The sequence below is a fragment of the Hypanus sabinus genome, chromosome 16 (assembly GCF_030144855.1).
Source record: "Hypanus sabinus isolate sHypSab1 chromosome 16, sHypSab1.hap1, whole genome shotgun sequence".
Classification (NCBI taxonomy): Eukaryota; Metazoa; Chordata; class Chondrichthyes; order Myliobatiformes; family Dasyatidae; genus Hypanus; species Hypanus sabinus.
Genome location: NC_082721.1, coordinates 61,801,025 through 61,827,088, shown reverse-complemented (window position 1 = coordinate 61,827,088; position 26,064 = coordinate 61,801,025). Strand labels below are relative to the sequence as shown.

General features: G+C 40.6%; 1 protein-coding gene across 1 annotated transcript in view; it reads right to left on the bottom strand.

Annotated features, from left to right (window-relative positions):
• Nucleotides 1–26,064, bottom strand: part of stxbp2 (syntaxin binding protein 2) — an 85,286-nt gene that overhangs the window by 7,863 nt on the left and 51,359 nt on the right. Inside the window, exons 9-18 of the mRNA XM_059991911.1 lie at nt 20,795–20,925; nt 19,853–19,960; nt 15,659–15,716; nt 14,555–14,620; nt 10,647–10,727; nt 8,720–8,858; nt 6,524–6,630; nt 4,778–4,876; nt 3,741–3,826; nt 2,577–2,734 (exon numbers count right to left, since the gene is read on the bottom strand). Of these exons, the coding sequence (XP_059847894.1) occupies nt 2,577–2,734; nt 3,741–3,826; nt 4,778–4,876; nt 6,524–6,630; nt 8,720–8,858; nt 10,647–10,727; nt 14,555–14,620; nt 15,659–15,716; nt 19,853–19,960; nt 20,795–20,925 (1,033 nt within the window). The remainder of the gene's footprint in view (nt 1–2,576; nt 2,735–3,740; nt 3,827–4,777; nt 4,877–6,523; nt 6,631–8,719; nt 8,859–10,646; nt 10,728–14,554; nt 14,621–15,658; nt 15,717–19,852; nt 19,961–20,794; nt 20,926–26,064) is intronic.

Sequence of the window (26,064 nt, the reverse complement as noted above, 5' to 3'; positions counted from 1 at the left end):
GCAAACCCCACCAGAGTTGACTTGCATTCAATTTTGCCTCCAACCTCAATTGGAATTGTTCTTTTGCTCTTGAGATAGCCCTCCACAAGTTGTACCTGTACCTGTATGGTCCTGGATCACCAGAGTTGAATGCCACAGCAAACTGTTTCTCTTAGTTCATCTATGTCATTTGATTCAGGTATGTATGTATATATGTTCCCATAGGCACACACTCATCCACACAAGTTTTAATGAAGTCAGTGACAACTGTGGCACATCCATTCAGACTCCAAGATTAATCCCCGAATACTGTCCAGTCCGCTGGCTCAAAGCAGTCCTGTAAGCACTCCTCGTCTCCCTTGTTCATTCGTTCGTGGTCCTCTCTACTGGTGCTGCCTATACTCAGGGAGTACAAGTACAGCTAGGTGATCAGACTTTCCAAAGTGTGGATATGGGATGGCACAGTAAGCGTTTGTGATGGTAGTTTAACAGTGGTCCAGTGTGTGGGATCCTCTTGTTTCACAAATGATATGCCGGTGATAATTATTTAGGGACTTTTTCAAGCTAGCCTAGTTAAAATGTCCCAAAAATGATGGAAAAAAGTATCAGGGTGCGCTGTTTCATGCTTGTTGACTACAATGCTCATTTTGTTTGGAGCCTGTTTGATATAGGCCTGAGGTGGAATATACACCACTACCAAGACGATGGCAGGTAAAATGGATGACAGTTTATCCAGATGTTCCAAGTCAGGAGAGCACAACTAGGACAGAACCACATCCGTGTACCACAAGGAGTTAACTGTAAAACACACTCCACTTTTTCTGCCTTTGAAAGGCTCAGCAGTCCTATATTGGAATTGAATCATAAAGCTGTATCACTGCGTCTGGAATGGCAGAGGACAACCAAGATTCTGTGAAGTAGTCTCAGATGTCCCTCTGGTACAGCAATCTTGCTGAGGTCTTTGATTTTATTTTTCAGAAACTGCCTGTTTGCCAGCAGAATAGATGGTAGTGGAAGTTGAACCTTCTTCTCCGCAGACTTGCACTGAACTGTGAAGCAGCAGTTTAACAAGCTATTCTGCTCTGCCTCGTCATTGAAAAGAACTGATTTTATGCAGTTTATTTAACATAATCATATCCACAGAATGTAGAAACTGAATGGAGATTCTGCAGATACTAGAAATCTGGAACAACATGCAGAAAATGCTGGACGAACCCAGCACATTAGGCAGCATCTATGGAGGGAAACGAAGATGAATCTTGACTTGAAAAATCCACTGTTCATATCCCTCACTAGATGCAGAGTTCTTCCAGCATTTTGTGTGTGTTGCTTCAGTTAGTAGTACACTTGCCCAAAAAGAAGTTTGTGGTTAAAGTGCTGCTGCAGATATTTGAGCACAAAACCATGGCTAGCAACCGAATACATACTGGCAAGAGTTCTCAGATGAGACATGGAAACATACTGCAATCAGATGGATGCTGCTGATCCCATGGCATTATTTCAAACAGCAGGCAAGTCTCCCTGGCATCCTGGCCAATACTTTATCCTCTGTTTAGCATAACTGTTGAGCATGGTCATAATCATGATATTTGAGACTTTTCTAAACACAAATTAGATTTTTGGTTTCCTATACTGCAAGAGCAAATTAGACAGCAAGAATATTTTGCTAGCAACAAAACAATAAATACTGAAAAGAACACCAAACCAAAAAAGCCTTCCATTTTGGAGCCACTGATAGTATTCCTGACTGCAGAATTGAGGTTTAAAAATTCAGAACTAATACTGCCCAAGGTGAGGAACAGGGTAATAGGCATGACAGGGCTGGGAAGCTCCCATAAGCGACGGAGGTCTAGACTCCAGGCATGACCCAATCCTCTAGGGGTTCCTGACATTAGTAGGTACCTCACCAGAGACTCACTACAAATGCGCTGTAGAAAGTGTCCTGACTGGCCTAGTACGGCAATTCTAATGAACAACAATACAGAGAATAGTGGACACAGCCAGGTCTATCAGGGGCATAATCTTCCCCTCCATTGACAGCATCAACAAAAGGCACTGGTTTTAGAAGGAAGCATCACCAAATGGACCATGCATTCTTTTTATTGCTACTGTCAAGCAAGACGTACAGAAGCGTGTAGTCCCACACCACCAGGTTCAGGAGCAGCTATTTCACTATAATAATCAGGTTTGCACAACCTTAACTCTACCTCAGCAATGGAACACTACTGAATGCCTCTTGCACTACCATGGACTTGCCTCCGATTGGGATTTTGTTTTGCTGACTTCTTCTCTCTTCACTGTCATATATAACTTATGTCCTGTGTGCTGTCTGTGCCTTAATGCCTGTGATGCTGCTGCACATTTTTGCACTGTACCTGTACCTCACCATACTTATGCATATGACATTAAACTCAACTTGACTTTTGAATAAACTGAAACCACAGTACTCCCCCACGCCACCAACATTCCAAGTATTAGCTGTCATTTGGATAGATTAGGTCAGGGGATACAATATTTGGTCAAATGCACAAAGCATTCCCAGGAAGTGCAATGACAGAAATCAGTATGGAAAGTAAACAGAGCTGTGCCACACTTACCGATCAGCACCTCCCATTTGTTGTCGGTGGCCTTTGTAACTTCATACGCACAGCGCATCTCTGACATGGCAATGCCTCCGATAACAAAAACAATGAGTCGGGGTCCGGTTCTGTACTCTGTTGGAGTCTTGCTCTTATGCCAATGACCAAAGCGGGCGCTGAAGGCGGAAGAAATACTAACTTTAGTTAAGGATCCCTCACATGCTATTAATGGAAGCATTGCTCTAGAACTGTGAAATACACACACAGAATCTAAAGCTTCATGAATGCAAGATTTAAGCCTTCAAATTGGCAGTGGGCACATGGTCAGCATTTATTGCCTGCACTCAACTGTCCAGTGACGTGCTTGGTACAACTGAAGCCAATTAAAAGTGAGGGCGGCACAACAGTGTAACACTACAGTCTGAGCAATCTGGGTTAGATTCCACTAGTTGGTACGTAACTTATGCGTTCTCCCTATGAACGTTGTCCTTCCACATTCCAAAGGTATGCAGTTAGGATTAACAACTGAAGCCAGTTAAAAATGAGGACTGCACAGTAGTGCTTCGTATAACATTTTACAGCACTGACGGACTGGGTTCTATTCCTCTATTGTCTGTAAGGAGTTCTTCATATGTGGTCTCCTTCCACACTCCAAACTCACTATGGATTAGTGAGCTGTCAGTAGGTGCTAGAAGTAGGTGACACTTACAGACTGCCCCCCACCCCCTCCCAGCACATCCTCAGATTGTGTTGGTCATTGATACAAATGACACATCTCGCTGTATACTTTAATGTACACTTGACAAATAAAGCTGATCTTTTTTTTAAAACTATCAACCTTGTTAGTTAAGACTGGAGCTGCATACAGTTCTGGCAGGATAAGGTGGCATGTTGCACTCCACACACGAATGGGGGGCTTTAGCAGCATGACAGCTGGGTTTCCATTTAAATACTTCAGCACAAGTTCTAATGCTGACAAATGAACTCCTGACAATTATACTTTCATGTCTATGATTAACAAATCCATCTCTACATTATGTTAGCTTCACAGACACATAAAATTATTCACACAGTATCTTTGTAAGGGAGAAAAAGTTACTTTACTGGTCAATCTGTGCAACAAATCCCACCACTGATTTGTGATTTCCACCCAATAAGTTAATGTCAGTATTGATCACATACCTCACTGCCGGCTGAGTGGCAGTTGTTGGAGTGGGGTCTGAGACAAATGGCCACTGCTTTTTGCAAAGCTTTTCCTCTGTGGCATCCTGTGAAAACCACAAGTGATTACACAAAAGTACACAAATGACTGACTCTCATGAATGGTCCCAAACCCAGCTACAAAAGGAGGGTTGGGCACGGGACTAGCAACCCCATCCCGTTTAAAAAAAAAGTGCTTCAGAAAAACCAGCAGAAGCTCAAAAGACCTCATCCCTAGGAGAGGAAGGATACACCAAGAGGGGGTATACCTGGAGACAACGTGAAAGACTGACCTAGGAGAGAGGACTATTGTGGTGGCTTAAATTCATCACTGCAAACATCAGATTTGGACTGATTAATATTCTTTCAGACACAAAGTAAACTATATTAATCAGGATGATCAATATCCAGCATACAGATATCATGAACTGTGGCATCTTTCTTGATGACATGTATATTCAAAAAATTTACAACTGCAACATTTCTAAGAATTCACATTTTAAAGCCTGTTTGCCTAGTTGATCTATTAGGACAAGATATATACCCTCTGCTTCTCTGTGATACGTGGCACAAGCTTGTACTGATATTACAAATACTGATCATTTTATATTGCAAGTCAGGTAGATTGTAGCGGTCATTTCACGATACCTCTAAGCGAGAACAAATTGCTGGAGGAACTCAGAGGGTCAGATGGCATTTGTAGAGGGAAATGGAAAGTTGGCATTTTGGGTTGATACCCTTCATCGAGACTGAAAGAAGTCACTATTTCTACTCTCCTCTCCTTCATTTCCCCATCAACCCTCATCACCAGGATCCACCTGTTGCTGGTCAGCATCTGCTCCACCCCTTCCCCTCACCTCATATTGGCCAACTCTCCTATACCCTTCTAGTCCAGTTAAAGGGTCCTGATCCAGATTATTAACTGTCCACTTTCCCCTTCAAATGCTACCTGCGATCTCCCAGCAGTTTGCTTTGTTTGCTCCAGACTGCAGCATCTGCAGTCTCCAGTGTCACCGTACCTCCATAATATCTTTAATGATTGGTGTCCACCTGGAGAGCTGGTACGTTGACTCTGTTCTTACTTTTCTTTCCACTTTTGACTTTGATGGTGATCCAGTCTGAAAATGAAATTAAAAAAAGATAATCATCTAATTTCAGCAGGTCAAAATTTGCTATCTTTTAAACATATCTAAAAAGGCACATCATTGTGCTGAGACCTTTCAGCATTTTGTGTGTTGCTCCATTTTGCAGTCTTTCTAGTATCTCTATCTTGCTGAAGAGGTATGCTCACAGTGAAAAGAATACACATGCATGAATTGTTACCATATTTACATTCCTCCAACCAGGGAGTCTTTTCCATTTCCAAATCAATGAAGAATGATTAACTCTTTTGATCTTTATCAGACTTTGTAGTATCTAGTCTTGATGAAGCAAAGATGCAGTGTTCCAGTAATTTCTCCCTTTTTCTATTCCCCATTCTGACTCCTTCTTAGCCCTTCCTTCTCTTCTTCTCAACTGCCTGTCACTTCCCTCTGGTGCACCTCCTCCCATCAAATCATTTCTTCTTCAGCCCTTTACCTTTTCCACTTATCACCTCTCAGCTTCTCACATCATACCCCCTCTGTCACCCACTCATCTTCTCTCTCACCCGGTCTCACCTATCACCTGCCAGCTTGTACTCCTTCCTCTCCCACCACCTACCCACAACCCCCCCCCAGTCTTTCCAGTCCTGATGAAGGGTCTTGGCCCGAAACACTGATGGCTTATTCTCCTCCACAGACTCTGCCCTGACCTGTCGAGTTGCTCCAGTATTGTGTGTGTTACTCTGGATTTTCAGTATCTAGAGAATCACTTGTGTTTAAGAACTCCAAATTCTTTTCCACTATCAAAGATGACCTGTGCATTACTCATCTCCACTCTTACCAGGAGAAATCTTAGTTCTTGTTCCTGTATTCTCCAAACTAAAGTTGCCCAATGTATCATCTACTTCTTCCCCATTTTCCATAAGTAACTGAAACATCACAGACTAATGACTTGATAGAGGTGTACAGGATAGAGTGGACAGCCTGTGCCTTTTTCCAAGGGGACATAATTTTAAGGAGATTAGAGGAAAGAATAGGGGCAGATGTCAGAGGTGTTTTTTAAAAATATATACGCAGTGGTGAGTGCATTGAATGTGTTGCCAGCAGTAGTGGCAGAGGCAGATACAATAGAGGCATTTAATAAGACTCTTAGATAGGGACATGGATGTAAATGGAAAAATGGGGTGTTAAGTGGGAGGGAAGGGTTAGGTTGATTTTAGAGTAGGTTAAAAAGTCAGCACAATGTTGTAAGGGCCTGTATGTGCTGTACTGTTCCATGTCACGTCAAAGTCCTTTTTAATAGGCTATGAACTTCTATTTCTCTCTCCACAGATGCTCCCTGGCCTGCTGAATGTTTCCAGCATTACGTCCTGATGTATACAAATACAAAACAGAAGAGGTCCCATCTTGAAGCACAACACTAGCAAATGCAGCTAAAAGTACCCAAAATATAGCTGAATGTGTATAAAATTGGACAATGATATCTATTATCACTTCAGTAAGTACAATAATAAAAATCAATTATACTTGATAATGTTAACTCACACCTAATTATATTTCTAAAACACATTGAACAAAAGCAGTAAGAATTTAATTTGTGGTAAGTAGCTAGATTTTGTTTCCAGTCATTGTAACTATGACTGGAAACAAAACTGAACTACAGTCAATTTGGGTAATACATACCTCAGTTATGATGGTAGTATCTAGCTTCTGAATATTATGGATGATACTGCTGTCTTCCTGGATGTTTGCGTGCTGTACAAGTTTGGCGATGTTCTCCTCCGTGATCCCTGAAAAACCAAAGACCAAGTTCACTTCCAGGAATTATACAATTAAGTACCCACTATGGCTTAACACGTAACGTTATTGAGCAACACACACACAAAATGCTGGAGGAACTCAGCAGGTCAGACAGCATCTATGCAGGGGAATAAACAGTTGACATTTTGGGCTGAGAAGACCCTTCATCAGGCCTGGAAAAGCCAGAAGCCAGAACAAGGTGCGTGGTTGGGGGTGGGGGGGGGGGGGGAGAGAAGAAAAGGGAAGGACTGGCAGATGATAGGTGATACAAAGTGACGGGGAAAGGGTGTGTGGGGGAGGGTTGTTAAGAAAGCTGCTGGAAGGTGATTGCTAGAAGAAGTAAAGGGCTGAAAGAGGATTCTAATAGGAGAGGACAGTGAACCATGGGAGAAAGGGAAGGACTGAGCGGTGGGTAGGTGAGAATGTAACCAAAAAGGGGAATGGACCAAGAGAGAAGGACGGAGGGAGGAGAAATTAATGCAAGTTGGAGAAATCGATGTTCATGTCAACAGGTTGGAGAATACATTGATGGAATATCCGGTGTTGCTCCTTCAACCTGAGTTTGGCCTCATCACGGCAGCAGAGACAGCCATGGACAGACATCCCCCTCCCCTACCCACAATGCCTGACTTGCTAAATTCCTCCAGTGTTTTGTGTGTGTTGCTTTAGATCTCCAGCATATTCAGAATCTCTTGTATTTATGAAACATTATTATCTTGGTTCTATAACAAGACTTTACTCTGAGTACAAAGATTTGAGGGCAGTTTGGAGGGATTACACCTTTTGAATAAGTACTATCTTGTCAACTGAGTGTAATAGTAGTAATGATTCCTCTGAAGTGCAATGAGACCCTCCGTTGGTCAAGATTGACCATGGATGCTGCGTCCTAACTGTCTATGTGATATGCAAGCCAGTACACCAGCTAGGACAGTACCATATGGAGAGCAAGCTGTCCCCATCCAGCACTCTCTCTCTCCATGCAGTTGATGAATCCAAAGTAATGGTAGAGACTGATAGCTTGGCACCAGTGATATCACAGGAGTTGCCAGTCAGCTTTGAACTCAATGTAGGACTACCTTAGAAATTCCAGCTCTAGATTTTTCCTTGGAGTTTAATCCCAAAGCTTTCCTCATGAGTAGGCATAGCCATAAGGCAGGGAGGTTTGAGATCAGAGTTTTCCTTCTCCTAGATGAGTTGCCAACTACAGCTGACAAGCACCATCTGCCTGAAGTGAATGGTTTTAAAGGGACAGTAACCCACCTTTGCTCCTTGTCCTGTTTGTAGAAATGGTTCTGCTGAGGCTAAGCCATATGTGAAGTCCAGGAGTTGAACTTAGTTAACAGAGGCTATTTGAAACACACACCACTGAGAGCATTTCATAGGTAGTGGGAGCTTATTCCCACCACCACCCCTGTCTATAACAATCTTAGAAAATTCTGAAGTGCTGTGAAGCTGGCTACCCCGGCATCTCTAATCAACACTACCAGACCGCCTGTTACTTATTTAAAAAAATCATATCCTGCTTTGTGGGAGCTTCCTGTACAACTTACATGTGAGCAATGACTTTAATTCAAAAGTATTTCAGTTGTTGTAAAATGCCTTGGGAAATACAGAGCTAAATGTTACCAGATTAATGGAAGTTTAAATAATATCAAAACAAAATAACATTTATAACTTTCTCTTGCATTGCAAAATCAGGCTGGGATGCCTAGAAATTAAATTGGAACCCTGGTCCAGAAGGTGTAATGTCAAACCACTTCATCGAAGACATCACTTGTCAACATGGCACAGCCCAGCAACTATCTTTATGTCATTATCTTACTGAATCTCAAACAAGGCAGCATAAGAGAAATATCACACCAGCCACTTTGCTACAAAGACTCAAGTTCCCGGTCCCTGGCACTCAATGAGTGAAATATAAATGACCATCACTCCACCAATCTTTCTACCACTAATGCAAATCTAAGCTTTGGTTTGTGGTATTCTATAAATGGGATCTTCCTGGAACTCTGCTTTATACCCTGCAATTAAGTCTGAATGCAAGAATAAATGAATATTTTTCAGAAAAAAATACTGCACCATTTTTGAGGAAGATATACAGAAGGATAATCCTGATCTTGTCATAGGATTTAATGTTTATATCAAGTAAAATCGGCACAATTATCTTCATTGGATCTTTGACTTTCTCTCCCTCCGAGTCCGTCCCCATTGCAAGGTCCTGTTTATAAACCACAGATATATTGCATTAATCTTGTCTTTGAATATTCTGTTTAATTACACAGAGCAACTGCAAAGAAAACTTTACTAGTTTATGACTGATTCCAAACTCCTTTGAAGTCATTTTGATCTGTCCTTTCAAAGTCAAAATAAATTTATTAACAAAGTATAAATATGTTACCACAAATCAACTACCCTGAGATTCATTTTCTTGCAGGTATTTACAGGAAAATAAAGAAATACAGTAGAATTTATTTAATTCTACAAAGACCAACAAACATCCAATATGCAAAAGATGATAAATTGTGCCAATAATAAATTTAAAAAGTAAATGTATAATGCTTTGTCAAAGACAGTTTGTGCCTTATGAGTCTGATTGACTTTTTTTGAGGATGTGACTAAACATGTTGATGAAGACAGAGCAATAGATGTAGTGCATATGGATTTCAGCTAGGCATTTGATATGGTACCCCATTCAAAGCTTATTGAGAAAGTAAGGAGGCATGGGATCCAGGGAAACCTTGCTTTGTGGATCCAGAATGCAAAGAATGCACAGAAGGCAAAGAGTGGTTTTAGACTGGACATATTCTGCATGGAGACTGGTGACCAGTGGTGTGCCTCAGGGATCTGTTTTGCAACCCCTTCTCTTTGTGATTTTTATAAATGAGCTGAATGAGGAAATGGAGGGATGGGTTAATAAAGTTGCCGAAGACACAAAGGTTGGGGGGTGTTGTGGATAGTGAGGAGGGCTGTCAGAGGTTACAGTGGGACATTGATAGGATGCAAAACTGGGCCAAGAAATGGCAGATGAAGTTCAACCCGGATAAGTGTGAGATGGTTCATTTTGATAGGTCAAGTATGACGAACGAATATAGTACTAATGGTATGAGTCTTCACAGTGTGGAGGATCAGAGGGACCTTGGGGCCCAAGTCCATAGGACACTCAAAGCTGCTGTGCATGTTGACTCTGTGGTTAAGGCGGCATACAGTACATTGGCCTTCATCAACCATGGGATTGAGTTTAAGAGCAGAGAGGTAATGTTACAGCTATATAGGACCATAGTCAGACCCCACATGGAGTACTGTGCTCAGTTCTGGTCACCTCACTACAGGAAGGATGTGGAAACTATAGAAAGGGTACAGATGAGATTTCCAAGGATGTTGCCTGGATTGGGGAGCATGCCTTATAAGAATAGGTTGAGAGAACTTGGCCTGTTCTCCTTGGAGTGTCGGAGGATGAGAGGTGACCTAATAGAGGTGTATAAGATGATCAGAGGCATTGATTGATCGTGTGGATAGTTAGAGGCTTTTTCCCAGGGCTGAAATGGCTAACATGAGAGGGCACAGTTTTAAGGTGCTTGGAAGTAGGTACAGAGGAGATGTCAGGGGTAAATTTTTTTAAACATGCAGAATATTGAGTGCGTGGAATGGGTTGCCAACTATCGTGGTGGAGGCGGATATGATAGGGTCTTTTAAGAGACTCCTGGATAGGTACATCGAGCTTAGAAGAAGAGGGCTATGGGTAACCCTAGGTAATTTCTAAAGTACGTACATGTTCAGCACAGCATTGTGGGCCGAAGGGCCTGTATTGTGCTGTAGGTTTTCTACATTTCTATGTAATACTGATGACATGAGCTGTAGAGTGCTAGAAAGTTAGTCTATAGGTTGTGGAGTGAGTTCAGTGTTAAAGTGAATGAATTTATCTAGTACCATTATTGTCACTGAGAACAAACAACAGTGTTTAATCAATAATATGAACTCCATTAAAACATGCTCTCAATGATCTGACCTGTTCCACTTTGCACATCTTCTCCACTGTGCCTTTGAAGTGCTTCATACAGTCTTCAACTAGGTGTAAATGCATTGAGTACTGGAAGGGAAAGAGGTTATTACTGTCAAGGTGATGCAAATAACTAAAACATCAGGATGGTGGAATAAAGGTAGGGATTGGTGGACAAAGGAAAAAGATACTGACTATGCCTCTCATAACCTTATAAGTCTCCCCTCAGCCTCCACTGTTCCAAAGAAAACAACCAAAGTTTATGCAATCGCTCCTTATAGCATATGCCTTCTAGTCACGGTAGCATTCTGGTAAACCTCTTCTGCACCTTCACCAAAGCCTGAACATCCCTCCTGGTGATAAGAACTGAATGCAATATTTCCGATGCAGCCAACTAAAACCTTACAATGCTGTACCATAGCTCTCCGACTCTTGAACGCAATTCCTTGACAAATAAAGACAAGCATGCAATATGCTTTCTTTACCATCCTACCACCCAGTGTAGCCACTTTCGAGGAGCTACAGACTTTGACCTTAAGATCCCTCTGCACAACAGCACTGCTAAGGGTCTTACCCATTAACAGAATACTGTCTCTGCATCTGATCTCTCAAAGTGTAACCTGGGCAGGTTAAAAATGTTCTTATGACATTTAAAAGTTGGACAATCACTTAAAAGTCCTTAACCACTTCACTTTTAATTGACTGTTCCCCCTTATTTTGTAACTACGTCCCCTCACTTAAGATTCTTTCAACCATTGAAACATCTCAGCATTTACACAAGAGATCCTGCAGACACTGAAAATCTTGAACATAAAATGCGGGAGCAACTCAGCAGTTCAGGTAGCATTAATGGAGAGGAATAAACAGTAGACATTTTGGATGGAGACCCTTCATCATGACTCAACATCTACTCTGTACTGTTCCTCCAATAATCTTGCATATTTCAATATAATCACCCTCATTCTTCATAACTCCAAAGAATATATATCTAAATTTCTCTAGCTGTTGGTGATAAGATAACCCTCTCATCCCAAGAATAAGCCTCATGAATCTCCTTTAGAATGCCTCAAATTCCTCTACATCTCTATATTCTTTCTTAGATATGATGACCAAAGCTGCAGTTCTCCAGACATTGTGTTTGTCTATCCAGGATATTTTCATTCTGGATTTAGCTGAGGTGACAGATTGCTAGGTGTACTTTTCTTTAAGGGTGTCAAACTACCAGCCCACGAAGGGGTCCATTCTGGCCTGCGGGATGATTTGGGGAAAAAAATAGTATATTCACAACCATTTATTATGTATCTGTACAGCAGCTGTACAATAAGCGGCAGTTAACCACCTGCTGTGCATAAGCACCTACCACCCTGCACTGAAGACCACTAGGGCCCCACTTACGTCATCAGACACAGTATAAACACACAAAGTACTCAGGTAAGTAACACCTGCAGCAAGGCTGAGACTGCTTGCTGCCGTGGTTCAAAATGCTTCCAAGAAAAGTTGACATCAAAAGTGGGATACTCAACAATAATTGGAAAGATTGTTTTTTCTTCTGTGAGGTCAACGGCAAACCTGTGTGTCTGATATGCTCACAAGTGGCTGTGGCAAAAAAGTAAAATATCAAATGACACTATGAGATGTCACACGTAAAATATGACAAGTACGCAGGACAACTCAGAATGAAAAGGTAAACGAGCTTGAAGCAGCTCTGAAAAATCAGCAATCAGTGTTCACCAAAGGTCGAGGGATTCATGATGAAGCAGTCAAGGCCAGCTATATTATTGCCAACAAAATAGCTGCTGCATCGAAGCCATACTCAGGGGGGAATTCATCAAAGCATGCATGCTGACGGCGGCTGAGCTGGTGTGCCCTAAGAAGAGACAGGCTTTTGGTAATATCAGCTGCCAAGAAATACCATGGCAGAGAGAATCGGAGACATTGCAGGAGATTTGAACAGTTAACTAAAAGACAAAGTGAAGTCATTTAATGCCTTCTCTAATGCAATTGATGAGAGCACCAACGTGACTGATGTAGCTCAGTTGTGAATATTTATTCGTGGTGTTGATGCATCTTTGACTGTCACCGAGGAGTTTGTGGAGATGGTGCCCATGACAAACACCACAACGGTGAATGACGTTTTCTCCAGCCTCGTCGAGGCCTTGGACAGACTGGGGGTTGACTGGAGTCGATCTGTCAGCGTGGCAACTGATGGCACACCGTCCATGGTTAGGAAAAGGGCAGGTGTTGTTGCGAAACTCAGAGAGAAAGTTCAGTCAGAGAATCCAGAGCAGGAATTCTGGAATTTTCATTGTATTATACACCAAGAGGAGTTACGTAGAAGAAGCCTGAAAATGGACAATGTCATGGATGTAGCAATCAAAACAGTTATTTTTTATTAAAGCCAAGGGACTCAACTATCAGCAATTTGACACTCTTTTGTCCGAAAGTAATACTGAATATGGCCTACCCTACCACATTGAAATCTGCTGGTTGAGCAGAGGGGTTGTGCTCAAACGTTTTTTTCATTTACAAACGGAAATTGGACTATTCATGAACAAGAAAGGGAAACCAGTGGCAGAGTTGGATGACCCAGACTGGCTTCATGATCTTGCATTTTTGGTGGATATAACAGAGCACTTAAATGTGCTTGATGTTAATATTCAAGGCCGCAACAAACTTGTTACGGAATATGACGACAGCATTCGTGCCTTTCAAATTAATTTAGGCCTGTGGGAGATACAACTATCCCAGAGCAACCCAGCTCATTTCCCCTCTTTGTAGTCTGTGTGTGTCGCTCATGGGAATAATGACAACATGGACAGGTACAAGGACAAAATATCACGGCTGAAAAGTGAGTTTCAGAATCGTTTCCTAGTCTTCACTCAGCTCGAGAAAGAATTCTCTCAATTTTGCTTGCTGTTTGCCGTCAACTCAGTACCAGATGTGCCGGAGGAACTCCAAATGGAACTAACTGAAAGTCAGTGTAACTCGGCTTTGAAATATAGATTTGAGACTGTGGGTCTGGACTCATTCTATCAATACCTGGGACCGATGTACTCCAAGATGACAGACTGCCTCAGAGATCTTTTGCATGTTCAGGACAACATATCTCTGTGAGCAGGCTCCATAATGAACATTAACAAATCCAAACTGTGCTCACAGCTGACACACAGACATTTAAATGACATTATAAAAATCACAACTGCCCAGAAACTGGTCCCTGATGTTGACAGGCTGGTTAAAGCCAAGAGATGTCAGGTGTCTGGAAGCAGCAAGTGAAAAATGAGTGACACTGTTCGATGTACTGCGACATGTAAGGAAAATAAATGCATTGTGAAATATTGAGTGTCATAATATTGTGATTCATTCATTTTATGACTATTCTATTATTGTAAAAGTGATCACTTCAATAAAAATTAGAGTCTACCTGCGTTCATTGTCTGAGTTTGATTGATGGAAGAAGGCGAATAAAAATTAGGTGCAGTTGTATAGACTACGTTTACAATTTGTTTCGTTAGGTCTACATTTGTGTCTGCTAATATTCAGTTTCAAATGGTTTATTAATGGAACGGGTGTAGCTCCCAAAACAATCTTAGCTAAAATAGCATCGTTTTTTCTTTCTCTCATCACAACTTTCTTGTAGCCTCCGACTGTAAGTTAATACCAATCATAAAAATAATGCTTGCTAGGCAATTTTCTTCATAAGAAACAAAATTCATAAAGTGAAACCCTTTGTAGTTATAGCAGAGAGTGAGACACATGACAGCAGGTTGAAAAAACGAAGGCAACGAAAGCTGTGGGAACATGCGTGTGTGTACAACTGATCCGGCCCGCATGAAGTCGCATTTTGCCCAACCAAGCCAGTGACCTAAAATGAGTTTAACACCCCTATATTAACAGAAGGAAAACAGAAAACTCACTTTGCTGAGTTCCTTTTGATATTGCGGCATTTTCTTCAGCATTTGAGAAAGGTCCCGCAGATTTGCCTGAAAGAAACAAAAGTACTTTTGTCATCAGTTCCACTTCAACATTTCCTCTTCAACACAGAGGACCCTGCGGCCTTCCCTCACACGTGATTTAACAGTAATGTTCAATTATTGATGAGTCCTTTAGGTACATGGGCCGAATTGGATTATTTTCATTAATCCATAGGGCCAGGGGAGGTTTAAGTAGATGAGTGGTTGATCTTGCTGAGCAATCCCCCTTTGACTTTCAAAGTGACTCAGAACTCTTATTAACTTCTTTGATGCTTCTCCAACACCTACGGACTTGTGCCAAGTGCTTTCACAAGTTGGTGAGGAAGTTATATTCATATTTCTGAAAAGTGCTAGAAACTCACTAACTGTGACTGGCAAAGCAGACTGAAGAGTCCATTAAACACAACAAAGCATTGGAATTTAAATTTATTATTAGCATGCCTTATGTCTCAACATTGGTTTGTTGCATGTTCTTCATCTTTCATATTTAATTTCTGTGTAATACAAATCCTGTTCATCTGTAAATGACACTAAAATTCTGAACCTCAAATTATTCTGATACTAAGGATTACTGTCACAAACACACACCATATAACTAATGTATCTCATGACAAGGAATAGATGCAGCTAAGCAAAAAAGGTTCAAGTAGTCTTCATTTATGATTAGTTATTATACTCCATTTTGTTGCAAAAGTGAGGAGAGAAAAAATATAAAATGAATGTGCAGCACTTATTCCAATAAGCCTAGGTTACTGCTTTTACCTCAAAAAAAGTCTCCACCCATTCCATTTTCCACTTAATTCCAGAAAATCTTTCTATTCCCTCTGATCTTACGGTCATCCATACTGATGAAAGTGCCCTTACTCTGGATAGCTCTTCCCTCCTTTCAAAGTTATTATCAAAAAAATTATTACACCATTTCTGACTCTCTCCTAACAAGTTGAGTTAGAGGAATTTTAAATTTAAAGTTACTGTGTGAGAGCAGTGGTGGGGTTTGTATCAAGAAGCTATGCATCTGCTATAAGCATTGAAGAAATGGCTGCTCACATTATCCGTTGTCATCCTCTTGCTTTCACAGAATGTCTTCAATAACTCTGTCACTTGCCTGTACGTGAGGATATAAAATCACAAGATGCATGTAATTGCACAGTCTTGGACAGAAATAAGCAATCGACGGTACATCATAACATTTATACTCGCAGTGCAGTCCCACAGGACCCAGATACAAATCAAGAAGTCACTGCACAAATACATTTATGTCTCAGAGTTGCAATAATTGATTCACAGGACATTCAGGAAATATCATTGATTTAAAAAGTCTATCGATATATTTTAAGTGGTCTTTGTACTAAACAGTTATTACACAATGATTACCTTCTAGCCTCTAAATCTAGTCATTTCTGAAGATTAAAAGATTAACCTAATGTGTCACACGTGCATCAAAACATACAGTGAAGTGCATCGTTTTTTGTCAATGACCAACACAGCTTGGGGGTAGCCCGTAAGTGTTGCTCTGCTTCCAGCACCAACATAGCATGCCCCAACTTATTAACCCTACACCATATGTCTCTGGAAAGTGGTAGGAAATTGGAGCACCTGAAGGAAGCCCACAAGTCGTGGACAGAAAGTACAAACTCCTTACAGACAGTGGCAGGAATTGAACCATACTCTTCCAATTGTGCTACTAAAGAATACATAATTTATCCTCTTAAAATGGAAAACAAAGTCTCATTTCCTCTAGGTTATCAAGAGAATTTAAAAATTCTGTTTAGACCACAGGAAAGTCTTATAATGTTGCCAAAAATAAGAACATTAAAGTCTAAAAAAATTTCAGTAATCAGCAAGAGTACCAAGGGATTAAGGGAGTCAGCTAGCAAGAAACAAAAACAAATTTTAAGAGCTTCTAAACTACAGACATAAAAGAAATAGATTATCAATTTACACTGGATCCCTTGCAGATTGAGGAAGGAAACACTATGTTCTGATGGACGCATTTAGATTTAGAACATTAACTGTTTCTCTTTCCAGATGCTGGCTGCCCTGATGAGTGGTTGCAGCATTTTGTTTTGTATCAGATTCCAGCATCTGTAGGTTTTTTTAAATTTCAGGAGAAATTAGATTGGGGAATTATTGATTTGTAATTTTATATCTAATTTCTTTCCTAATGTGCGTGAACCAAGCAACTCAAAAATAGATGAGAGCAGGAAGATTGGAAAAATTGTAGTATTGTTCTATTTCACAATTTTGAACCCTTTGCAGTTACCTGGTCTTCTGCATTAATTACACATAAAATGTGGTCTGATCTTCATCAGAGTCACAATAATAGACAAACACAATCTGTCTAAACTCATAATGCAAACAATTGTACTTCTTGTCATTACTGAGCAGACCATTTAAAAAAGTCTAGGTTCTAGACTAGACAGTCTAGGTTCAAGAAAGTATGTAAACCCCTGGGGTAATGCCTTCTACAAAAGCTATTTGGAGTCGGGTGTTCCAATCAATGAGACGAGATTGGAGATGTGGGTTGTAGAGGTGCCCTGCCCTATTAAAAAAAAAGACAAACTCAGGTTACTGACAGAGCCTGCTCTTCTCATGAAAGATCTGTTTATGTGCACCATGTCTTGATCAAAACAAGTTTCAGAGGATCTTAGAAGAATTGTAGAGATACATGAAGCTGGAAAAGGCTACAAAAGCATTTCTAAATCTGAGTGTTTATCAGTCCACAGTAAGAGAAATTGTCTACAGATGGAGGAAACTCAGTACTGTTGCTACTCTCCCTAGGAGTGGGCATCCTGCAAAGATCACACCAAGAGCACAATGTGTAATGCTGAAGGGGGTGAAAAAGAATCCAAGGGTAACAGCAAACGGCCTGCAGAAATCTCTAGAATTTGCAAAATTCTGTTTATGTGTCCAGTATAAGAAAAACCCTGAACAAGAATGGAGCTCATAGAAGGACACCACGGAGGAATCCACTGGTCTCCAAAACAAAACAAACATATATTGCTGCACATCAAGTTTGAAAAAGACCACGTAGATGTTCCACTATGCCTCTGAGACAATGTACTGTGGACACATGAGACAAAAGGTGAATTTTCTGGCAGAAGTGCACACCTCTATATTTAGAGGAAAAAGGGCTCTGCACACCAACACCAAAACCTCATCCTAAATGTGAAACATAGTAGAAGAAATGTCATAGGTTAGGGCTGTTTTGCTGACTCAGGGCCAGGACAGCTTGCAAACATTGAAGGAACAATGAATTCAAAATTGTATCAAGACATTTTATAGGAGATCACCAGGGTGGCGGTCCATCACCTGAAGGTTAATACAAGTTGGATAATGCAAGAAGACAATAATCTGAAACACAGGAGTAAATCAGCAACAGAATGCTTTAAAACGTGAAAATTCATGTTTTGGAATGGCCAAGTCAGAGCCTAGACCTTGACCCAATTGAGAGGCTGTGGTATGATCTGAAGAGATCATGCAAGGTATCCCAGAAATACTGATGAACTGAAACAGTTTTGTATGAAGGAATGGTCTAACATTCCTCCTTGCCATTGTGCAAATCTGATCAACAGCTGCAGGAAACCTTTGGTGGAGGTTATTGCTGCTAAAGGAATTTCTACCATTGATTAAATAAAAAGGTTCACATACTTCTCCCAGCCTGGACTGAGAATGATTAAACAATGTGTTCAATCAATACATGAAAAGTGTAATTGTTTGTATGTTATTAGTTTAGGCAGATTGTGTTTGTCTATTATTGTGACAGATGAAAATCAGACCCCACTTTATGAGTAATCAATGCTGAAAACCAGGGTGTGTCTGTACATGTGTATATGTATATATATTTACTTTTATATATTTTTTCATTGCTAAAGTGACTTAATTACATGGGCGTGATTATTTAGTTAGCTTTTTGCGAACGTATTCAACCAAAGGACATGGTACTTGTGTGAAAATTCTGAGCGATATTAGGAATACATAGGAAATTACGAATATACTGAGGTTGTTAACCAAGGCATCACGAACTGGTATGGAAACAGCAATGTCCTTGAATGGAAAATCCTACAAAAAGTAGTGGTACGGCCCACTCCATTACAGGTAAAGCCTTCCTCACCATTGAATACATCTACACTGAGTGCTCTTAGGAAAGCTCTACCCATTATCAGGGTCCCCACCATCCAGGTTGTGCTCTTTATTCATTGCTGCCAGCAGCAAGGTACAGGAGCCTCAGGGCTTACACCACCAGGTTCAGGAACAGTTATTACCCCTCAGCCATCAGGTGATTAAACCAGATGGCATAACTTAACTCACTGGTAAATTGGTTTATTGTTGTCACACGTACAGATGTAAAGTGAAAAACTTTTGCATGGTGTCCAGACAGATTATTTCATTACAACAGTACACTGAGGAAGTACAAGGGAAAACAATAAGAGAATGCAGCAGCACGATAGCTTTGTACTTAGTATAACACCACTGCAGTGCTACTGACCTAGGTTCAATTCCTGCAGTCGTCTGTAAGGAGTTTGTACATTGTCCCATGACCATGTGGGTTTAGTCTGACCTCTCCAGTTTCCTCCCACATTTCAAGGATGTATGGGTTAGTGTGTTAATTGGTCACATGGATACAATTGGATGGCCCAAGCTCATTTGGTTGGTAGGGCCTGATACTGCTCTATACAGTAACTCTAAATAAAAATAAATAAATCCAGAATGAGCAATACACACCAAATGCTGGAGGAACTCAGCAGCATCAATGGAGGAAAATAAACAGTTAGTAGTTTTAGGCCCAAAATTATGACTGTTTATTTCCCTCCATAGACATTGCCTGAACTTCTGAATTCCTCCAGTATTTTGTGTTGTTTAAGACTGGCAGCATCTGTAGAATCTTGTGTTACAGGAAATGCAGCAGAGTGCGTTAAGTTACAGAGAAAGGGCAGTGCAGCTAGATAATGATGTAAGTTTTGAGGGCAATAATGACTAGATAATCTAGTCCATATTAGCCCCGGACACCAGGGACAATTACCCTGCTTCTCTTAAAAATAAGGGAGATTTCTTGCACATCCTCGGGAGGGCAGGTGGAACAAAAAAGGTGACATCCCTAAGTATGGCTCTAAACTTTATGCTGGAGTGTCTAAGAGTGGGGCTTCAACACATCAGTATGCTGACTCACAAGGAGGGACCTAGCCAGTCACAGTGAACACTTTGTTAGATTCAACAGGCTGCTCAATACCCCATACGTACTTGGAGACATCAGCAATGTGCATATGGCGCAGCTTTAACCAGAGCTCATCGTCCTCGTCAAGAAGAGTTTCTTTAACTCGTGACTCTCCAACTCCTGTGGTTTTATATCTGAAGAGCAAAGTTACAGTTTTCAAACATGTCCCTAAAGTAACACAAATCTTAATAGTTGTATCCTGTTGAAATTGAATTTCATTCTCCTGAGTTATATGCTACTACCAAACAAAATATCTTAAGTTTCATCAGCTTCTGTTCTTTTCTCATGAATTACAAGGTATTGAAAGAAGGAATGTTAAAATCAACTAAAGGTAGAAGAAAATCTCAGAATAGTCACTGGAGAGTTAAAGATCACAAAGGAAACAACAAAAAGCATTTCATGTTGTTCAAATTAGCATTTATGCCAAACATCATACTAATTTTTAAAGGAATAATTTTGCAACCTTAAATTGTATGAGAATGGTGATATGACTTGAGGGACTGAATTCTAGAGAGGTTGGGTAGTCTACTCATTGGAACACAGAAAAATGTGGGGTGACGTTATTGATGGCTATAAGATCACGAGGGGAATAGATTGTACTACCTGTACTTCCCCCCCCCCCCAAAAAAAGGTATGGAAAATTAAGAACTACAGTGCAGAGGTGTACAGAGAGAGAGGGAGAGATTTAATAGGGACCTGAGAGGCAACTTTTTCCATCTGGAGAGGGTGCCTCATAAATGGAATAAGCCACCAGAGGAAATAACTGAGGTATGCACATTAACAACATTAAGACGTTCAGACAGCTACCTGGATTGGAAATGTTTAGAGGGACATGGGTCAAATGGTGGTGAATTGGACAAACGTAGATGGGCACCTTGGTTGGTATGCACCATGTGGGCTGTAGGCTGTAGGGCCAGTTTCCTTACTTTATGACTCTAATATATCACAAGAGTTACAGATTAACTTACGAGTAAATATCTTGATCAATCGACAGAAGATCATAGGCCATTGCCTGGAGGGTAAGCTCATGCAGTATTGGTGACACGCAGTCATAACCCCGGTCAAGGATCAACAATTGTGAACGTGACTTTTCAGGACCCTGGTCAAAAGGTTGCAATTTGAGCACATGCACTACACACAGCACCAATGTTAATCTTTAATTATCGACAATGACAGCAAGTTAAAATGTATTCCATAAACCTCACTGACTTCTTGGTTTAATCCGAGGCAACATTAGGTTGGGAGTTATTGAAGTTTAAAAAAAAATGAAACCAGTTTAATGACCACAAACCTCCTCTCCAACTCCCTAATTCCACAAACTTGAACTGCTTAATACCCAAACCACAGTTGATACAATTCCAGGGACTAACCAAGTTCAGAACAGTCCAATGTAAACTGCTGATGGTGGAAATCTGAGCTAAAATATAAAATATCGGAAACAATCAGCAAATCAGGCAGCATCTGCAGAAAGAGAAAGATTCTTTGTCTTCCATACCCACTTCTAGTGAAGTGCCTCTGATCTGAAACATTAACTCTTTCTACATATGCCACCTAACCTGCTGGTTTCCAGCATTTTCCAGTAAAAGTTTATAAATGATATCAAAATAGCTTGATTCAGCACCATTTCGTAGGTCTGTTATTCCAGCCTGATATCACAGCAGCGGCATTATTTCAGAAGAAGTGACATTTCCTATAAACTCAGGCACTATTTCAAATAAATAAGAACTGCTTTAAAGTATGTACTCCTGTTAGATGACAAAGTAAAAGCAGGTAAAAATATTTATGTCAATCCACAAAGAAATCTTTATGGAATATAAAAAGGTACAAAATAATGAGCAAAATGAAACTAACACCTCTACAATGCCAAGATCTATAGCTCTGCTCAGACATTATTGCAGAGTGAAATGACCCAAGTTACAACTATGGCCAAGAGTTGGAAAAAGGACCACGAACTTGCTGTTGCACAGTGAGCATAGAGGGAAGACTTCAATCACCATTCAGCAGTTTACTCACAAGTTTCATTACATAAGTCCAATACAAATGCAGAGAAAGCAGCTGAATTGGACTGCACTCCTACAGGGGACTGTACATGGACCCTATACAGACTACAGAGGAGGAGGTGTTTACTTCCCTGAGGCAAATCATGGTGGATGAATCCCCAGGGTCTGACAGATGTTCCCTTGGACCTTAAGGGAGGCAAGTACAGAAATTGCCGGGGCCCTAGGAGAGATATTTAAATCCTTAGCGACAGGAGAGGTACCAGAGGACTGGAGGACAGTTAATGTCGTTCCACTGTTTAATAAAGGCTCTAAACATAAACAAAGAAATTATAGGCCAGTGAATCTGACATCAGTTGTGGGAAGGCATTCTAAGGGGCTGGATAAACAAGTATTTGGATGGACATGGACTGATTAGGGATAGTCAGCATGGCTTTGTGCGTGGTAGGTCATGCCTAAGAGTTTTGAGGAAATTACCAGGACAGTAGATGAAGGCAAGGCAGTGCATATTATCTACATGGAACTTAGCAATGCATTTGACAAGATTCCACACAAGAGGCTGGACAAGAAGGTTCAATTGCTAGGCATTCATTAAACACTGGCTTTGTAGGAGAAGCCAGGGAGTGGTAGTAAATGGTTGCCTGTGGCTAGTGGCATACCCCAAGGATCAGTACAGGGTCCATTGTTATTTGTCACTTATGTCAATGATCTGGATGGTAATGTGGTTAATTTGATCTACAAATTTGCAGATGACACCAAGATTGGGGGTGTAGTGGACAGCAAGGAAGGCTGTCACATTTTGCAGAGGGATCTGGATCAGCTGGAAAAAAAAATAGACTGAAAAATGGAAGATGGAATTTAATGCAGACAAGTGTGAGGTGTTGCCCTTTGGTAGGGCCAGCCAGCATAGGTCTTACACAGTGAATGGAAGGGTATCGAGGAGTGTGGTAGAACAAAGGGATCTGGGAATACAGGTCCATAATTTGTTGAAAGTGGAGTCACAGGTAGATAGGGTTGTAAAGAAAGTTTTGGAACATTGCCCTTTATAAATCAAAGTACTGACTACAGGTGATGGGATGTACAAGACATTGGTGAGGCCTAATTTGGAATATTGTGTGCATCCTACCTACAGGAAAGATGTAAACAAAGTGAAAAAAGTGTAGGGAAAATTTACGTTACCGGGTCTGGAGGACCCAAGTTATAACGTAGTAGATTGAGAGGAGATTTGATAGAGGTATGCAAAATTATGAGGGATTTAGATAGGGTAAATGCAAGCAGGCTTTTTCCAGTGAGGTTGATTGGGACTACCAGAGGTCATGGATTAAGGGTGAAAAGCAATAGGTTTTAGGAAAACACAAGGGAAAACTTCTTCACTCGGAAGTGCATGAGAATGTTGAATCAGGTACCGGCATAAGTGGTACATGAAAGCTCAATTTCAATGTTTAAGCGAAGTTTAGATAGATAGATGAATGGTAGGGGTATGGAGGGCTATGATCCTAGTGCAGGTTGGTGGGAGTAGGTAGTTTGTGGTTTTGGCATGGACTAGATGGGATGGAGGGGCCTTCTTCTGTGCTGTATTATTTTTTGAACATGACTAACTATGTTCACTAGCAACGCACACTAAGTGCTGGTGGAACTCAGCAGTTCAAACATATATGGGCTGAGACCCTTCATCATAACAGGTCTATGTTCACAAACTATCCAAATTCTAACTATATTTGCGCATGATTTGGAAAAATAAAAAAAAACTATATTATATTCATATATTACATTTAGTCCTGATGGGAGTGTTTTAGCCAGAAGCGCCACCTATTTATTCCTCTCCATAGACACTGGCTAAACTGCCAAGTTCCTCCAGCATTTTGTGTATGTTAGTCTGGATTTCCAGCATCCGTAGAATCTCATGTTTATAATAGATTCATCATACTTTACAAAACGAATAAGAAGTGAATAATGTGATAATGTGGTGGCAACCACAGAGGCAAATGAATATAACTGAGAAATATTTCTATTTAAATGAAGCTGTTAAAAGATTGCAAATCCATGTTTATTTTAAGTAGTGCCATCAATGACAGGCTATAATAACAGAGTATACAAAATGCATAAACTGTATACTATACTACACAGAGAAGTAAATATGACAGTTGAGTTAGAAGACTATATATTGTAACAGAAACAAGTGGAATCTGTAGTGATAGGCTCCTATGTATTATTGTAGCTTCCCACAGATACAAAACATTTCTCTAGGCATGTTCTGAAGAGGAAGACCCGAATTCAATATGCTATCAACTTTGCTGAAGCATTCTTTAATTAATAACATTGTTAATAGAGTAATAGAGACTACCAAAGTCTCCTCACTTGGACAGTGAGCTGTTTACTGTACTGTTTACCTTGCTGCGCACTTTACATGCATTTTGAATTATATTTTATTAACTGATTTGTGGTAATATTTTGTTTTATGTTATGCATGTGATATATGTATTGTGGGTGCACAGAGGAACATTGTTTAGTTTGGTTGTGTATATGTGCAGTCAGATAACAATAAAAAACAGGTACTAAACTGAAGATTTACTTTAGCCATTTCCAAAATTTTTCTTCAGCTTCTAACTACAGTTGAAATCCACTCCCTCAGTGGATGCCTGGACTCTACCCAATCTGGGGTCAGTAGTGGAACTGGGTGGAAATCTTCAATTATGATACTTACCTTCTCTTTCCTTTCTACTCTTCCAAGACATTTTGTTTTATGAATGTCCTTTGTAGACAGAACTTGTTGGGTTAAATCTTTACAAATTCAAATATTCAATGCCCCTACCCATATCACACTTTGCCAATGTCAAAAACGGGAACTTACGGGACAATGTCAATGATAAATGATCCTTCCTTGCTGTTCCTGCTCACTCCCAACATTTGATTGCCTAACTGGATGAAAGCCTCCTGCTTTTTTCAACCATTTTGTCAGAGCCAGGGAACACCAGCAATTGTTTCCCTTCCCATCCTGCAACATTACCTCAACAACCAAATAAGGATCTAAACCCAGTCCTCCCACTTTCCATCCAGGTGACACGTTTCACAGATGGCATCATAATAAAAGATAGTCATAGAAAAGTACAGCACAGGACTAGTCCCTTCAACCCATCTAGTCGGTGCCAAACCAATTAAACTGACTACTTCCATCGCCCTGCATCAGGACCATAGCCCTCCATACACCTACCATCCATGTACCTATCCAAACTTCTCTTAAATGTTGAAATCAAGCTCGCATGTACCACATGTGCTGGCAGCTTGCTCCACTCTCTCACAACCCTCTGGGTGAAGTTTCCCTTTATGTTCCCTACATAGTTTTCACCTTTCACCCTTAACCCATGACCTCTAATTGTAGTTCCACGTATCATCAGTGGAAAAGGCCTGCCTGCGTTTACCCTATCTATACCCCTCATAATATAGTATACCTCTATCAAATCTCCCTTTAAATTTTCTATTTTACAAAGAATAAAATCCTAACCTATACAATCTTTCCTTATAACTCAGCTCCTCCAGACCCAGCAACATCTTGTAATTTTTTTTCTGTACTCTTACAGCCTTGTTTGCATCTTTCCTGTGGGTAGGTTACTAAAACTGCAAAATATTCCAAATTAGGCTTCACCAATGTGCTATGTTGAAGTTGTATAAATCCTTTTTCCTATACTCAATTCTTTGATTTATGTGGACTAATGTGCCAAATGCTTTATGACTATTTATCTAAGCTGCCCTCAATAAATTATAGACCTGTATTCCCAGATCCCTTTGTTCTACCACACTCCTCAGTGCCCTATCGTTCATTGTCTAAGACCTACATTGATTGGTCCCACCAAAATGCAGCACCTCACATTAAATTCCATCTGCAATTTTTCAGCCCATTTTTCCAGCTGGTCCAGATCCTACTGCAAGATCTGGTAGTCTTCCTCGATGTCCACTACACCCCAATCTTCGTGTCATTTGCAAATTTGCTGATCCAGTTAACCACATTATGATCCAGATTATTGGTATAGATGACAAACAAAGGACCCAGCACCAATCCTAGTGGCTTCCACTTGTCACAGGCCTCCAGAGAGGCAACCATTTTCTCTATGCTTTTCCCATAAAGCCAATGTTTAATCCAATTTACTACCTCATCTTAGCCAGCCAGTGGTGTAGTGGCACGAACACTGGACTTTGAGATGAATGATCCCGAGTTAGAATCTGGCTGGCAAGTTGTCTATCTG